Below are 17,058 nucleotides of genomic sequence, written 5' to 3'. Positions count from 1 at the left end.
AGCAGTGGCTGGCAGGAGGCTGGTGGGGGTGGGGCAGGACAGCAGAGCACCAGGCTGTTTAGAGGTCTTCACCTGCAGCTGATTTTTTAATAAAGTATACCAAGACCTTCTTTTTCAAAAAGAGAAGCCCCCAAGATTGCAAATAGTCCAGATAGAAAAATGTCAGTCAGTTTAAGAAATTTTAATCTACTGTGTAGCTCAGCTCCACGGGGCCAGAAAATAACTCATCTATGGGCTTGGTGCCACCTATGAGCTGCTGATCTCATGTGGTTCCCTGGTACAGATCTACCTTCCTCGTTAACTCTGTGATAAACTGCTGGGGATGTATGCATAGTTTGGACAGTATTCTTTTTAAAAAATATGTAGCTTATTTTATCTTTTTTATTTTTATGTGTATGAGTGCCTGCATGTATGTGAGTGCACCCATGTCGTGCAGTGCCTTGGAGATCAGAAGAGGGCTTCAGATTCCCCTGGAACTGGAGTTAAGGATGGTTTGTAGTCGCCATGTGGGTGCTGGGAATCGAACCTGGGTCCTCTCCAAGAGGAGTCAGTGCTCTTAACCACTGAGCCATCTCTCCAGCCCCCAAACCCAGGTTCTTACACATGCTAGACAAGTGCTCGTCCACTGAGGTACACCTCCAGCCCCTGTTTTTCTAACTTTGGGTTGCAATGAGAAGCAAGTGGTTCTTCCTTTCACCTCACACATAGAATCCTCTGCAGGGCTATTAACTGGTCTGACGTCAACACTACTGTCACGTCTGTGGGAACAGGGACACAGGATACACAGGCAGTGCTGGTCAGTGGAGCAGTCAGAACACGACACAGACCACCACAAAGCATGATCAACAACGAATGTTTTAAGAGCACTCGTGGTGACTTGCTGCACGCAGAGTGTATGAAGCGTGGTGGCTGCGAAGCACTCGGGTGAGGGTGCCTGCACTACTCAGTGAACCCCCAGGTTTCTGGAACAGAGGCTTCCATGCATCCATGCACTTCTGCACTGCACCTCTGAGCCCCTAGTCTGCTCAGGTCACCATTCAGCACCAGAGGCTTGAGGTCTGCCGAGTCTGCCCAAGTGCAGAGCTGTCTGGGTAGCTTGGGATCCCCTTGCCAAAAGCCCATGGGGGTAGGGTGGGGAGAGACATACGCCTACGAGGGACCGCCCGTGTGCTGACACTTTGCTTTCTGTTGTGTGGCTGGTGGAGGTAGAGGAGTTAAGTTGGCTCTGAATTTCTATTTCACTGGCATAATTATAAAGCTTTTTAGCTCATGCTAGTCCCAGGAAGTTTCCAGAAAGTGGCTAATTCTGCTGTATCTCTTCCTGTGGTGTCTCAAAGCCACAAGCACTCCTGGGCTTGCACTCAAGACTGGCTGACAGCAGCCTGGAGCACTGCAGCTCACACTGGTTGTGCGTGCTCAGTGACAGCACACTTGGTCTCTGATTATGGGAGAGGACCGACATGGTGAGCCCACAGGGCCCAAAGCTTTCTGAGCAGGGAACAACAGTCTGTAGAGACAACTGTAATAGCCAGCCACCAGCTCAGTGTTTAAGTTTCAGTACAAAGTCACCAAAAGTCACCAAAAATAGGCACCCACAGTGACGAAGGAGAAGCATTTGCTCAGCAGTTTAACAAAATCCACCAGGAGACGACACCCTGGACCACGATCTGCTCCTTATTCCTTGTGCTCTGGGGGTGACACCAGCCCAGCACAGCCAGATGCAAAGACCATAGGTACATGGCTTCCTGCCCTGTGCACCTGTGATGTGACTTGGAAATGTGGTCTACCACAGGAGAGCACAAACGACCAGTGACCTGCGGCAGCACTCCAACATGGCTGTGGGGAAAAATTTAATGTAAGCATTTCTCCATTAGATCATACAAATAAATAAGCTCAGAAGAGTTGACAGGAAAAACACAAATAAGCAAATCTTCAATTTGTCTTCAGTCTAAGAAGTAATGAGAAGATGTAAAACATTCAGCATAAATGTCCTAAAATAAAAAAATCAAGGACAAATGCTATTCTTCTTGTGTAACAAGGCTACAAATAGCACTTAAATACTTAATTTATGATTCAAATTAAGAAATTACACATTTTATTTGATAACGGTCATTGTCTTAAAAGTGTCATTCAGGTTTCCCACACTTAAAGGTATATTGCTAATTCTGGTCACCTAGCCCCACCAGCATGAAGAGCTTCCAGCCACACAGATGCTGGACTGGTTGGAGACACTGGGTCTGGAGTCCTTGCCAGCTCCCTGCAGGCCATTCCTTGCATGTTGGCCTCCCAGATGCTTCCCTGCTTTCCGTTTGCAGAGGCAGAGGTCACCAGGCAACAAGACAGACCCTGATAAAGTGCCTAGTGAGAATCGCCTGTGGCTGTTCCCCTGGCACACGCCAAGGATGCCGTCTTCCTGTCAGAACAGCAGGAGGAAGCATAGGTGCTGGGGCCCGGCGAGTCCCCCCAAGACACCTGGGATGACGGCAGTATGGCTGGGCCAGGAGGGCGCGTGGGTCACGGAGAGACGCAGCCTGCCACTTTGGTTCAAATGACTTTAATAGAAGCCGCAGTGCCCACATCCCCAATCACCACTCACTACAGGGGACACAGCTGCCTCAGGAAGTGCGGGGACCCTCCTCCTCCTCCCTCGAAAGCTCTCCAGGCACAAGGCAGAGACAGGAACAGAGCAGTGAGTGCAGGAGTCACCTCACACCCACACAGCACTGTCCAAACCTCACGACACAGGTCAGTGGGATTCTGAAAACAAGCATGCGAGTCCTGCCTGGGGAAATGGCTTCAAAAGCACAAATAAAATAATACTATCGCTATGTGTTTTCCAAACCTAACCACTTTGGGAAAAGGCAGTAGGAAAAAATGCCTTTAGTTTTTACAATTAGGCTTGTAAACAATCAACCACATGAGAAGCAGTGGCCCAGAGCTCTGCATCTCAGCTCCAGACTCTGCAGACGCAGGTGCCCAACCCAGGAGGGGATGCTACTGGGTCACCAAGGCCAAAGCTTCATCTTTGGTTAATTTCACTGAGTTGCCACTAGCCTAAAACCTGTGCTCTTCTTGGCAAAATTACTAAACCAGCCACATGGCACATAACAATGGTTAAGTTATTCAAAAAGCAATATCCATCTACACAAGTGACCATGTCACAATAAAATCATCTAAAAAATTAGAAGGGGAGGAATGCCACAAAGAAGGCCCAAGGAGAGCCATGGGTCACGCCTGAGTACTCTCATGGACCTGGCAGGCTGCTGGCTGCTGTTGGGTCAGATCTAGCTCTTTGGGCTCAGTTCAGCTAAGCTCAAAGCCAGCGGCACACTCGATGGCATAGAGCAGCTTGCTCCGCAGCAGGGCCTCATCGTAGAACTCCGGGAGCTTCAGCAGGTTCATGCAGGTGCTGGCTGTGGGGAGCCGCTCAAGGTCAGAGCCTCCATTGTGGATGCAGAATGCGGGGTATAGCTCCTGGAAGACAAGGCACAGGACACAGTCAGAGAACCCTGCTGTAGTCAGAAGCCCACTAGCTCTTGCCCTGCCAGAGAGGTAACTGTTGCCCAGCAGTTAGTCACCTTTCTCAAGTATGTGCCTCCCTCTCTCCCTTCCCTCCCCCCTCCCTCCCTCCCTCCACCCTTCCCTCCTCCTTTGTCTTTTTGACACAGGTCTCCCTGCAGCCCCAGCTGGCCTGGAACTCCCTATGTAGACCAGGCCGGATTTGATCTCACAGCCTCTGCCTCCTGAGTGCTGGGACTAAAGGCATGTGCCACCATGCCTGGTCTTAGGTTATGGTATTCTTTAGAAGTTGGAGAGATGGCTCAGCAGTTAAGAACACTGGCTGCTCTTGCAGAGGACCCAGGTTTGATTCCCAGCACCCACATGGTGGCTCACAACCATCTGTAACTCAGTCAGATGCCCTCTTCTGGCCTCTGTGGGCACCAGGTATGCACAGAGTGCACACACATACATGTAGGTAAAACACATCAAGAAGAAAATGCTTAAATTACATTTTATTTATTAAGTGTGCATTTGTGTGTGGATGTATACATGCTACGCAGAAATGGTAGGAAAGTGCAGTCTCCAATGCTGACAGTAAGTAGCAGAGAGGGACCGACTGACTGAAGGGTCAGCAAAGGATGACTTCAATTTTTTCTTGTGGTCTTTTTGAGACAGGGTCTCCCTGTAGCACCCAGCTGGCCTGGCACTTGCTATGTAGACCAGGCTCACAGAGATCACCTGCCTCTGCCTCCCGAGTGCTAGGACTAAAGGGGTACAACACCACAACTGGCCTCAAATTTTTTAAAATTGTGTGTGTATGTGTGCATGTGTGTGGGTGCATGTGCCATGGTAAATATGTGGAGGTCAGAGGACAACTTGTTGGGAGCTGGTTCTCTTTCAACTATCTGGGTTCTAGGGCTCAAACTCAGGCTGTCAGGTTTGGCAGAAGGCACCTTTACCCAGAGTCATCTCACTAGCCCCTCAAGTGCTTTAGAGTTGCACCAGAACCTGAAACTGTTTGCAGAATATTGTCATGGTACATTATTGGCATTATTTTAACAGTATGCATGGCTATTACATAACCTAAATGTGAAGTGGCCACATTGGAATGTTCTTCCTCTGTCCATGGAGCAGCGAAGCTGGAGCAGACAGCTTCCAGGAATGAGGGAGCGAATAAGGTCTTGGCTCACAGTCCCTTCAGAGCCAGTTCTCGGGGAAAGGGAGAGACTTGCAGTCTTTGAGACAGGAACAATCCTGGCTGGCAGGGTCAACAGTTATCTGTAATGAAGGCTCTAGATATGCTTCATGGTGAAACACCACATTTTATCACCTCTTTTATAATGCTAATGAATTTCCTACTTGGAGTCTTTTTAAAAAAAATATTTTAGCCGGGCATGGTGGTGCAAACCTGTGGTTCCAGCGCTTGGGAGGCTGGGGCAGGAGGATCTCTGTGCGTTCAAGGCCAGCCTGATCCACAGAGTGAGTTCAGTGCTGGCTGGGGCTACAGGGAGACCCTGTTTCAAAAAAGACACCCCCCAATTTTTTTTTATTATTTTTATTTTATGTGTATGAGTGCACTGCCTGCATGTATGAAAGTGCTCTCATACTGTGCAATGCCCATGGAGGTCAGAAGAGGGTGTCAGATACCTTGGAACTGGAGTTACAGAGCCACCATGTGGGTGCTAGGAACTGAACCCAGCTCCTCTACAAGAGCAGCCAATGCTCTTAACCGCTGTCATCTCTCCAGCGGAGTCTTAAAAGTGGAAAAAATGAGGTTCTTTATCAAAATCTGAGTCAAAGGCATCATTTTGTACATAATTAAATACAGTATAATGGGAATTTGTATTAATTCAGAGAGAGAAAAGCCATCAATTTACTAGGTGGTCTGATGGTAACTTAACAGTTTTCTATAGCATTTGATAATTTTTTTGTCTGCAACAATCCTATTTACTAGACACATGCCATGGTCATTAGCTCTAGCAGATGCTCTTCTTCCCTAAAAACTGGCACAGATGTGTTCTGTGAGCTTCTCTGCTGCCTGTGGTTCTTGAGCTTGGCACCCTCCCTGCTCCGTGTCAGGCATGCGCCACCACGGTCTTCTTTTAGAAGGTAAGCTCAGCCTTGGCACAATTCTTGTTGGAACAGCTCACGTTTCTCTTTTCTTTCACTTTCTACGTCTTGATTCTGACGCTGTCTTTACTTTTCTATTCCTGGTAAACATAACTGGTTGTTTGTCTTGCCCCAGGAATCTGGGAGATTCACATGATTTCTGTTCTGTTTCATGAATAACATTATTTGCTAACAGGTGAAATCCATGTCTCTGTTGTTCACTGTACCCAAACTGGAGTGTAGATTATTGCTTCTGTGAAGGAACAGCTCACTACTGCTGTGCAGATGGTCCTCATCTCCAGGTCTGTCAGAGTCCTTGGTACTTAACTAGGATGCTGTATGAACCTATTACTCTGTTTTTATTTTTATTACTTTTTAAATTTTTTTTTTATGTGTATGAATGTATTGCCTGCATGTATGTGAGTGCACCTGTGTAGTGCAATGCCGGAGGTCAGAAGAGGGCGTCAGATTCCCTTGAAACTGGAGTTAAGGATGGTTCGTAGCTGCCATGTGGGTGCTAGGAATCGAACCTGGGTCCTCTGCAAGAGCAGTCAGTGCTTTTAACCTCTAAGCCATCTCTCCAGCCCCACTATCCATTTAAAAAAATTATTTATTTTTTTTATTTCCTGTGTATTTTATGCATGCATGTAAGTGCACCCGTGTTGTGCAATGCCCTCAGAGGTCAGAAGAAGGCATTGGATCCCCTGGAACTGGAGTTATAGATGGTTGTTAGTCACCATGTGGGTGCTGGGATTTGAACCCAGGTCTTCTGCAAGAACAGCCAGTGCTCTTAACTACTGAGTCATCTCTCCAGCCCCGCCTATTTTCTAAAATAGCGTAGATAAATTGTAATTGGCCTACGATAGGATTTAGCCACTAAATTTATGATGCAGTTATTTTACCCAATGTCTAGAGTTATGCTGCCACCATAACCCAGAACCCAGTGAGGGACGACCCCCAAACCCTCAAGGCGCTCTCCCTCTACTTCAGCCTTAGTAGCCCAGAATGAGCTCTGTGACTCTGTCTTTAAGGGTATTTCACATAGTGGAATTCCACAGCAAGACGCTGTCATGCTCATCCTTCTGATTCCTACTACAGTAACTTGTTCCTCTTAGATTTTTGAATATCTCCAGTTCATGGCATCCATTACCAGCTAATAGCTTGTCATTTCCAGTTCAGGCTATCATGTTGTTGCATAGAACTGTTGTCCAACCTACAGACCATGGACAGATGCCTTCTTCCCAAGCTTGGTTGTAGGATCATCACAGCTAAGTTTGTTAACTGTTACATTCAGGAAGAAAGGAGGGGCAGGGAGAGGCAGCCACACCTCCCAACCAACCAATCTGCCCTAGTTGCATGGGGGTGGGGTGGGGGCTAAGGGTACACAAGCTGAGGAAGCTGTGGGGAGGGTCTCTTGCCATTTTGTGCAGCTGTGGGGTAGTCATAATCTATTCCTGGATAGACTTTCCAGTGTGGCCTTGAGAGTGGAGCACCCACACTCCTGTAAGTAAACCCTCACCCACTGCTCTGACAGTAAACCCAATAAACTCATTGGTTTCCTGGAGCAGTTTGGCGAAATCAGACCTCGGTTTGTTGAAGGGACCAAGGAAGGAGGGCTGGACATCATGTGCACCTCCTGGAAGGCATTTGGCTACACGTGACCAGTGCTCTCAACTACCCTGAGTGCTCCTGGAGGCGGAGCACCTGTACTCACCCAAACTGACCCCTGCCTCTTTACCAAGTAACAGAGCCATCTCCTCAAACCCCCAATCAACTTTAATCACTAAAAATGACAGGCTAAGTTATATAAGGGCAATATAATTTTCAGAAGTGATCAAACAAGGCTGTTAACACAAAGGAAGTACTAATGACAGCCACAACCAAAACCTCATGCTCTGCTCATCTCCAGCAGAACAGTTTTGGTCTGTGCACTTCAGTCCCAGGTGGAAAAGGATCACTGTGGATTGAGGAGGCTCATGATTTCAATCCCTGTCCATCCGAACACAGGCTTGCCAGACAGCACAAGTACTTACCACACTGAATGGAACAAACAGGCAACCAAATAAAGCCTGTGTAAGCAGAGAGTGGGCAGGACTCTGGTTTGAAAGTAAACGGCATGAAAGATGCTTACCTTGAACCCCAAGAGAGGGGGACGAGAGCAGCTTGTTACAAACTTTAGCAACTTGCGCTTTTCTTCATCAGTGAAACCTTCTACAACTCTCCAAAAGATTTTAATGACAGGATGATCAGCAGAGTAGCCTCCTGGGACAATCGAACAAATGCTGCATTGAGAAGCATGCAAGAATAGAAGCAACAAACTTGGTAGACGCTGTTTCGAGGAGCCTGAGCTCTGTGAGGGCCAAAATGGAAGACATCTGCCTCTGGTCCTTGGTGTGACATGTGTTCATGAGAGGGCAACTCTGAGTCACAGCAGGTGTGCTGAGGGTGTAAGATGATGGCTAGCAGACACTCATTAAAAACCAACACCATGTGGAAGAGACCCTACATGAACAGGGACTGACATGTGGCCACACATCTGCAAAATGTTAAGACACTGGGGGTCTGGAGAGATGGCTCAGCAGTTAAGAGCACTGGCTGCTCTTGCAGAGGACCTGGGTTTGGTTCCCAGCACCCACATGGTGGCTAACAACCATCCATAAATCCAGTTCCAGGGAATCTGATGCCATCTTCTGACCTCTGTGGGCACTGCACGACATGGTTGCACTTACATACATGCAGGCAATACATACATACATATGTAAAATAAAAACAATAAATATTTAAAAAATTTTAGACACTGGGGCCTTATTTCTAAGAGAGTAAGGCATTTGGCCAATGTGATCTGTGTCTCGTTAATTTTATTGCTTCTCTTTTTGATAATAAGGTTCAGACCATGGCCAACAACCAGACCTGCCTGTGATTAGACATGATTCTAAAATGTACTATCTGGTACTTACAGCTTTTAATCTCATTAAGTGCTTCCTAAAACTGAAATAATTGCTATATATTGTTCCCTCACTGTTAATACTTACAGAAACAACATCAGTAAGACAACGTAAGTGCACTAACTGGCAGTAGTTTAAGCCTATTTAATGGGATAGCAGAGACCGTGACAGGTATAAGCTCTCAGTGCAGACAGGGCAGGCCGACGACCCAGGGCAACTTCTTGGCAAAGGAAAGGTTGGAGTGTCAGGGTGATGGCATGTTCTTAAACTTATGACTTGAGAGCAAGGACAACATGACCTTTGGCATTATTTGCCTTTACATAAGATTTAGAGTTCAGGGTTAGAGCAACAGTAGCCACAAAAGAGATGGCCCACTGCCTCTGGATGCACAGATGGTGCACATACGATGGCATTTCGCAGAACACAGGACCTGGACTGGGGTTTTCCTTTTCTTTCTCTTCCTGTCCCACCTACCTCATTCTGATGTGGAGAGGGTCTGACTGTAGCACAGGCTTGCCTTGAACACAGAAATTTCCTGCCTTGTGAGCCACCCTGTACAGCTTGTATTAAAATTTTTTAAATTACATTTATTTACTTTATAAAATTTTTTCCTTTTTTTGTGTTTTTGAGACAGGGTCTCTCCCTGTAGCCCCAGCTGTCCTGGAACTCACTATGTAGACCAGGCTGGCTTCAAACTCACAGAGATCTGCCTGCCTCTGTCTCTCAAGTGCTGGGATTAAAGGCATGGGCCACCACGCCTGGCTGATTTTCTTTTTTTTTTTTCTTGTAGTAAAATACATAATTCACCATTTAAACCACTTAAAATTTTTTTTTATTTTATGTGTATGCGTGTATTGCCTGCATGTGTGTAAGCGTACCCGTGTTGTGCAATGTCCGTGGAGTCAGAAGAGGACGTCAGATTCCCCTGGAACTGGAGTTATAGATGGTTGTTAGCTACCATGTGGGGTACTGAGAACTGAACCCAGGTCCTCTGCAAGAGTAGCCAGTGCTCTTAACCACTGTTGAGCCACCTGATGATCTGAGTTCAATCCCTGCGTCCCACATGTTGGAAGGAGAGAACTGACTACCACACCCTTCTCTGACCTCCATAGGAGTGCCGACATAGGCACACACACACATGCGTGCACTTACACTCACAATGTAATGTGTGTTTGAAGACAGCATCTCCCTATATCCCCAGATAGCCTAGAACTCACTATATACCAGGCTGATCCCCTCACAGAGATCTGCCTACCTCTGCCTCCAGAGTACCAGGATTAAAGGGGTGTGCCACTGTGCCTGGCTTGTAATAAAAATGTTGAAAAATATTCATCCCTGTTAGAAAAATCAATGAAACTGCATTGTTTTTAAAGACTCAATGCCCACTCATATACATCTGCTTACCCACATACCCACCAGTGAACACACGGGTGGCTTTACCCTTTAGACTATGCGTAGTGCTGGAACGAACACAGGCACAGAGCATCTGAGTACCTGCTTTCAGCTTTTTCTCGCACGTACCCAGGACTAGAACTGCTGGACTATCGATGTTCAGTGCTCTTATCTGGCATTTTTGGTGGTGCTGGAGGCAGATCCAGGGTTTATATGCATGTCCCTAAGCTGCACGTGCAGTCCGTGTTTAGTTCTTTGAGGAGCCACTCCCTACATCCTCCTTAACACCTATGTTCTGATTTCTGTTTGTTTAATAACAGGCCCCCGAGTGAGTGTGATGCAGGATCTGTCCTCTCTTCAGAGCTAGTCTTATTTGTAACCCTGACTGACTTGAAATGTGCTACGTGGCCCAGGCTAGCCATGAGCTTGTGGTCATTTTTTTACCTCTGCCTCCAGAGTGCTAGAAGTTCAGGTAGGTGCTCCACACTTGGCCCCTTCTCTCCTCCTTCTCCCTCTTGAGAGCCCCAGCCCCAGCCCTACTTGATTTTCCTAATGGCATCTTTTGCAACACAAAAGTCTGTAGCTTTGAGGCAGCCCAGTCTGTCAGTTCTAACTCAGAGTCATGAAGACTTATCCTGCTGCTCTTTTAAAGAAGCTTTAGCAGGTACTGGCAGGGCTCCTTCACTCTGAGCTAGTACTGGGGCCCGTTGTGAAGTGGGTTCACTCACCCTCAGGTGGGGACTGTCCTAGAACCATCTGGACTGTCTTGGGAGTTTGTTGGAAAACCAGCTGATGGTGAATAACCCCAGGACATGTCAGTGTGCTTGTCCCGTCACTGCCTCACCTCTACTGTGGCTTTTCTGTTTGAAATCAGACGACGCTCTTCTAGCTTGTTCCATAAAATGGTTCTGCTAAATTATAGATACCACATATTGCCCAAGAAAATTTAAAATTAGTAGTTTTGGGGCTGGGGAGATGGCTCAGCAGTTCAGACCACTGGCTGCTCTTTCAGAGGACCCAGGTTCGATTCCTAGCACCTACATGGTGGCTAACGATTGTCCATAACTCCAATTCCAGGCGACCCAACACCCTCTTCTGACCTCTGTGGGTATTGTAGGGGTGCACTTATATACATGCAGGTAGTATATTTATACACATAAAACAATAGTAGTTTTGCTGATTTCCACAAAAAAAGCCTTTCTGGGATTCTGACAGAGATTAGACTGAATTTATAGGTCAACTTGGTCAGAATGGCCATTGTAACAACACCAAGTAGTTTCCCCACTACATTTGACCTTTGAGCTATCACAACTTTTCTTCCCTCAGTTTTCATCATGTAAATCTTAAAGAGATCTTATTTAGATCATGTGTGAGGGTTGCTTGTGAGTGTACGTGCCCTCCGATGCCAGAGGTCCTGGCGCCCCCAGAGCTGCTGAGGTTACAGGTGGTTGTGAGTCACCTGATGTGGGTATTGGGAAGTGAATTCACGCCTTTGGAGGCAGAGTATGTGCTCTTAAGTGCTGAGCCATCTCTCCAGTCCCCATTTTATAATTCTTGTGCTTTTATTTAAGATATTTTATTTTTATTTATTTTTGTCTTTTTAAAAAAACTTTTTTTTTCTTTGGTCTTTTTGAGACAGGGTCTCCCTGTAGCCCTAGCTGACCTGGAACTTGCTATATAGACCAGGCTGGCCTCGAACTCACAGAGATCCACCTGCCTCTGCCTCCCGAGTCCTGGGATTAAAGGCATGCACCACCACGCCTGGCACAATTATTTTATCTTTATTTTATGTGTATGCGTGTATTGCCTGCATGTAGGTAAGTGCATCCGTGTCGTGCAATGCCTGAAGAGGTCAGAAGAGGCGGTTGGATCCCCTGGGACTAGAGTTACAGACAGTTGTAAGCTACCATGTGAGTGCTGGGATTCGAACTCGGGTCTTCTACAAGAACAACCACTGTTCTTAACTGCTGAGCCATCTCTCCAGTCCTTATTTTTGGCTTTTTAAGACAGGCTCTCCCTGTAGCCCCAGATGACCTAGAATTTGCTATGTAGACCAGGCTGGCCGTGAACTCAGAGAGAGCTGCCTGCCCCAGCCTCTGCCTCCCTAGTGCTGGGAATAAAGGTGTGCGTCACCATCCCTGGCTAGGATATTTTATTATTATTTTTTAAATTATTTTTATTTTATGTGTATTGAGTGTATTGCTTGCAGGTATGTGAGTGCACCTGTGCCGTGCAATGCCTTGGAGGTCAGAAGAGGGCTTCGGATTTCCCTGGAACTGAAGTTAAGGACGGTTCGTAGCCGCCATGTGGGTGCTGGAATCGAACCTGGGTCCTCTGCAAGAGCAGTCAGTGCTCTTAACCACTGAGCATCTCTCCAGCCCCTGGAGAATAATAATTTATTATTATTAATAAAAATAATTATTTTTATTTAGTGTGTATGAGTGCACTGTCTGCACGTAGGTAAGTACACCCGTGTTGTGCAGTGTCCATGGAGGTCAGAAGGGGGTGTTGGATCCCTTGGAACTGGAGTTGCAGATAACTGTTGAGCCATCGCCTGAAGGGGTCAGCTCCTTCTGACCATTCTCTTAATGTTGTCTTTGGAAGTGGTTAACTGCTTCTGTCTATGTTTGGATTTGTCTTCCATAATAATGCACTTAGAAGTTTTCTTTTTAATTCCAGGCTGGCTGGGACTACAGGGAGACCGTCTCAAAAAAGACCAAAACAAAGGGGGATGCAGAGATGGCTCAGCGGTTAAGAACACCGGTTGTTCTTGCAGAAGACCCAAGTTCGAATCCCAGCACCCACATGGCAGCTAACAGCCGTCCGTAACTCCAGTTCCAGGGGATCCAATGGCCTATTTTGTCCTCCGCGGGCACTGCACAACGCATATGCACTTATCCACATGCAGGCAATACACTCATACACACAAAATAAAAACAATAAAAAATAAAATATTTAAAATGCCCCTAACTGAGAATTAGTTCAAATTCAATGATATCATGTTGGGGGCATCCATTACAGAAAAAAAAAAAAAAATTTTTCTTTTCTCTTAAAACATATTTTGGATACAATCTGTTAGAGATATGCATTCTGAATACTTCTGTCCCATGTGTGACTTACATTTTCCCAGGGCACAAAATTTTCAGGCTGGGGCTACGAGGAGACCCTGTCTCAAAAATAGCCCCCGCACCCCAAATATTTTTAGTGTGTTATGTATGTGGTGTCACACCTGTGCACACTCAGCCTTCTGGTGTCCTGTTGTCTGATTTACTCTGTCGGGGAGGGTCTCACGGAGCCTGGACTTGTGCTAGTAGCCAAGGCCTCAGCCACCCTCCTGTTTCTGTTCCCTTTGATCCCTGTAGCCCAGGCCTTATAGGAAACAGCTGTGGCCACACTTGACTTTTTATGTGGGTGCTTGAGACTTGAACTCAGGTCCTCATGTCTGAGCAGGAATCACCACTGAGCCATTTTCTAGGTCTTTTACTAGGGTTTCTCTCTGGGTGGTAGGCTGACTAGTACTTTATTTATTTATTTATTTATTCATTTATTTATTCATTTATTTATGTATCTATCTATCTATCTATCTATCTATCTATCTATCTATCTATCTATCTATCTATCATCTATCTATCTATCATCTGTCATCTATCTATCTATCTATCTATCTATCTATCTATCTATCTATCATCTGTCATCCATCCATCCACCCACCCACCCACCAATCAATGAATCATCTATCTATTGCAGCTTCAACCCAGGGCCTCACACATTCTAAGCACACACTGTACTACAGAGTACCACCCCAGATTAGTACCATTTTAAAAGCAAAAGTCTGGAAGCAACCACATGCCCAGAGTAGAGATATAAGAAGGCAGACTGTACAGACAACAGATGATGGAGACAGGGCAGGGCTCCGCTCCCTGCATCCTGCAGTGCTCTACCCACATAAGAGGTTACAGTGAAAGTTGACTTCTTGAAAGGGCACACCCAAATGTGCTGCCACATACCTGAATAGTTTGTAAAGGATTTTAGGTCCTCCAGACTTATGGGAACTTGTGCACCAGAAATTAATACCTGGAAAAAAAGTACTGATTGTAAAATTGGAGGAAGATTTTTCAGAAAGCTTTTTATTTCCTGAGACAACTGTGTCCCTGAGTCAGTGAAGGGCACCTGAATTTCCTGCTGGTCAAACATTCGGAGCCACTCCAGGCTGACGACATTGGCCAGGCCCTGGCGGAATGCCAGGCAGTGTGGGCGGATCTGCTTGTTCAGCCGATAGTCGGCCACCAGGTGGATGTAGGCGATGCGGTTGGCCCCAGTGACTGGGATGTCTTTCCCACCAAACTTCAGTTCAACCACCTGTAAACATAAAGCACAGGCTTCTAAGTGTGACAACAGGAATGAAAGCAAGAAACAAATGTTTCAGGAACCAGACTAGAGAGGTACAGCAGCTGTGCTCAGAGGCCAGCCCCATGGGGGCGGCACCTTCTGTCTTTCCCATCAGCCACAAGCCTGCCCTCCACAGTACCCAGAAACAGAGCAGCATGGAATTGTGACTTCATTTTTGTCTTTACTACACACTGCTTGCGCCGCGACCTAATGGACAGTGGTGACAATTAAGAGTAAATGACCAGCCAACTTTCTGTGTATTGAAGGAGAGTTAACAAGTATAGTTTTGGGTTGGGGGTGTAGTGACTCATGCTTATAATCCCATCACTTGGAAGGCTGAGGTTGGAAGCTCTCCAACTCGAGTCCAGCCTGAGCACACAGTAAGACTGCTTCAAAAACAAAACGGAACAAAACGAAACACAAACCATTTTTCTTCAGAGCGTAGCTGCACTCACAGTTGTTAAGCCTGGAGCACATACACCGGAGGAAATGCTGTGGCATTCCCAAACAGTGAGAACACGGCTCTTCTCCTCATGTGTGGTTGAATGTCCCATTGTGTCCAAGGCCTCACCTTGGCAACAGGTGCTGTGAATTTTCAGGGACCACAGCCGTGGGAGCCTCATCTACAAGAGCATGCTCTGAAACACCTTCTTTACAACCACTTAAGAGAGGGACACTCCTGGAGCTGGCTGAGGGTCACCTAGCCATGCATAAGGAATCTTAAAATAACTGGATGAAGGGGTTGTGGCTTTTTTTTTTTTTTTTTTTTTTGACTTTTTGAGACATGGTCTCCCTGTAGCCCCAGCTGGCCTGGACTCGCTATGGAGAACATGCTGGCCTCGAACTCAGAGATCCACCTGCCTGGGCCTCCAGAGTGCTGGGATTAAAGGTGTGCCCCACCATGCCTGGCTTTCATATACCTTTACCTAACAACTGAGTACCACACACCTCAGCAGTGGCTCTTATACCCCACGAAGGGCATTCAATGTGAAGTCAAGAGCTTTACTTAATCATCCTAAATCTGGTACTCCAGGGCAGAGTAGTATGCTAGTTCCCATTTAATAAAAGTTATGCAGCTTTAAACTTGAGGGCTAAACTGATTTAATTTCTTCATCATTTCACATTTTAAACATTTGATCTTTCTTACTAATTCACTTTCTTAAGTTAGGACTCATCAAATCTCACAATGGGCCTTCAAGCCATTGTCTTTAGGCTGAGTGAAGACTGTTCATTACCTTAATTCCTCTGCTTGTACTCAGCTGACAGTCCATCTGTTAACTAGGTCTCCTGAGGCTGGCCATTACATATCCATATATAAAACAGCCCTTCCCTTAAATGGATTAAGGCAGGTAATGATAATGATGTGCTTGTGTGATGTGAAGACAAAGGAGCAGTCAAGTTTTCAGTTAAAGGAACTTCCAAAGTCACCAATTACCCTGCCTAATCAGACAACAGTGATATTTCTAGTAACTTTAATATATAAAATTCTCTCTCAGGCTAAATCTAAACATCTATGTGTATTTATTTAAAAGTCACCCAAACATGTGCTACAATTCCAAGTCTGATAGGCACAATAGAATGTCCTTCAAAAGTTGGGGTGTGGTGGTGCACACCCTTAATCCCAGCATTTGGGAGGCAGAGGCAGGTGGAGCTCTGTGAGGACAGCTGAGCAGGTTCCTGGTCAGCTGGGGCTAGAAGGAGATCCTATGGCAAAAACAAACAGACTCACAAACCAACAATGAAAAACAAAACCAATAAAAAGAACAAAAAATGTTCTTCAGAGTAGACAGGGGAGTCATGGGCATGGCTCAGTAGTGGAGAGAGGGCTTGCCCAGCATGCTTGAGGCCCTGGGTTCCACCCCTAGCAGTGTAATGAATAGCACAGGGGAGCTCTCCTGGTAGGGACTGACCCTGGCACTTATGAGGCTCAGCTATGACAGCACAACAGCTGATCCTGCGACAGGGAAGGCCCTGTGACTTATCTAAGGCCACATAATCAAGTAGCAAACTGCATATTCCAACCAAGGTCTCATGACTCCACTCCAACCATCCACAGATTAGGTCCTGTCCGGCCACACTCTCTCTGCCTTGTTCTCTAGGAAGACACGTGTATGTTAGCAGCCTAAAACTTATGCTCATTATTAGATTAACCAACGGCCATACTGCTTACACTAAAGGAAACCAACCTGGGAGTAGTGCAGTTACTTTAAAAGGAAAGACAAACTGCTAACACAATGAAGATTTGCCACTACAGATCTTTATGTCACTACAGTTTATAAACTCGATTCTATACAGAAGGCCGCCTACTTGTATCTGTTTCTAGAGGAATACCTACATGCTTCTAAGTTAGCTGGCTTTATCACTGCATTTCTTTCTTTTTTAATATTTTTTTATTTTATGTGTATGGGTGTATTGCCTCCGTGTAGGTAAGTGTACCTGTGTCGTGCGATGCCCACGGAAGACAGAAGAGGCTGTCAGATCTCCTGGAACTGGAGTTACGGACAGTTGTTATCTGCCATGTGGGTGCTGGGATTTGAACCAGGGTCTTCTGCAAGAATAGCCAGTGCTCTTAACCGCTAAACCATCTATCTGTCCAGCCCCTCTTTTTTCTTCTAATTAGACTTTGTCATAACTGCTCATAAGTTATCGTATGTAACTTAACTCAGTGGTAATTCTGAGTAGCTGCAACATTTAATGTGCAGACTGCAATATTGTCTGTGGC

At 46.1% G+C, this 17,058-nt stretch overlaps 1 protein-coding gene across 2 annotated transcripts in view; it reads right to left on the bottom strand.

Annotated features, from left to right (window-relative positions):
* Nucleotides 1-2,065: 2,065 nt before the first annotated feature.
* Ube3c (ubiquitin protein ligase E3C) overlaps nucleotides 2,066-17,058 on the bottom strand; it is a 126,886-nt gene continuing 111,893 nt past the window's right edge. For both annotated transcript variants that reach the window (XM_008847272.2, XM_029570507.1), the window contains 4 exons: nucleotides 14,118-14,306; nucleotides 13,955-14,021; nucleotides 7,742-7,872; nucleotides 2,066-3,474 (listed from right to left, as the gene is read on the bottom strand). In XM_008847272.2, the coding sequence (XP_008845494.1) occupies nucleotides 3,304-3,474; nucleotides 7,742-7,872; nucleotides 13,955-14,021; nucleotides 14,118-14,306 (558 nt within the window). In that variant the 3' untranslated portion in view covers nucleotides 2,066-3,303. The remainder of the gene's footprint in view (nucleotides 3,475-7,741; nucleotides 7,873-13,954; nucleotides 14,022-14,117; nucleotides 14,307-17,058) is intronic.

Source organism: Nannospalax galili, unplaced genomic scaffold (assembly GCF_000622305.1).
Source record: "Nannospalax galili isolate Female #2095 unplaced genomic scaffold, S.galili_v1.0 scaffold302, whole genome shotgun sequence".
NCBI lineage: Eukaryota > Metazoa > Chordata > Mammalia > Rodentia > Spalacidae > Nannospalax > Nannospalax galili.
The sequence above is the reverse complement of the archived record's forward strand: the minus strand, read 5'-3'. Positions and strand labels throughout refer to the sequence as shown.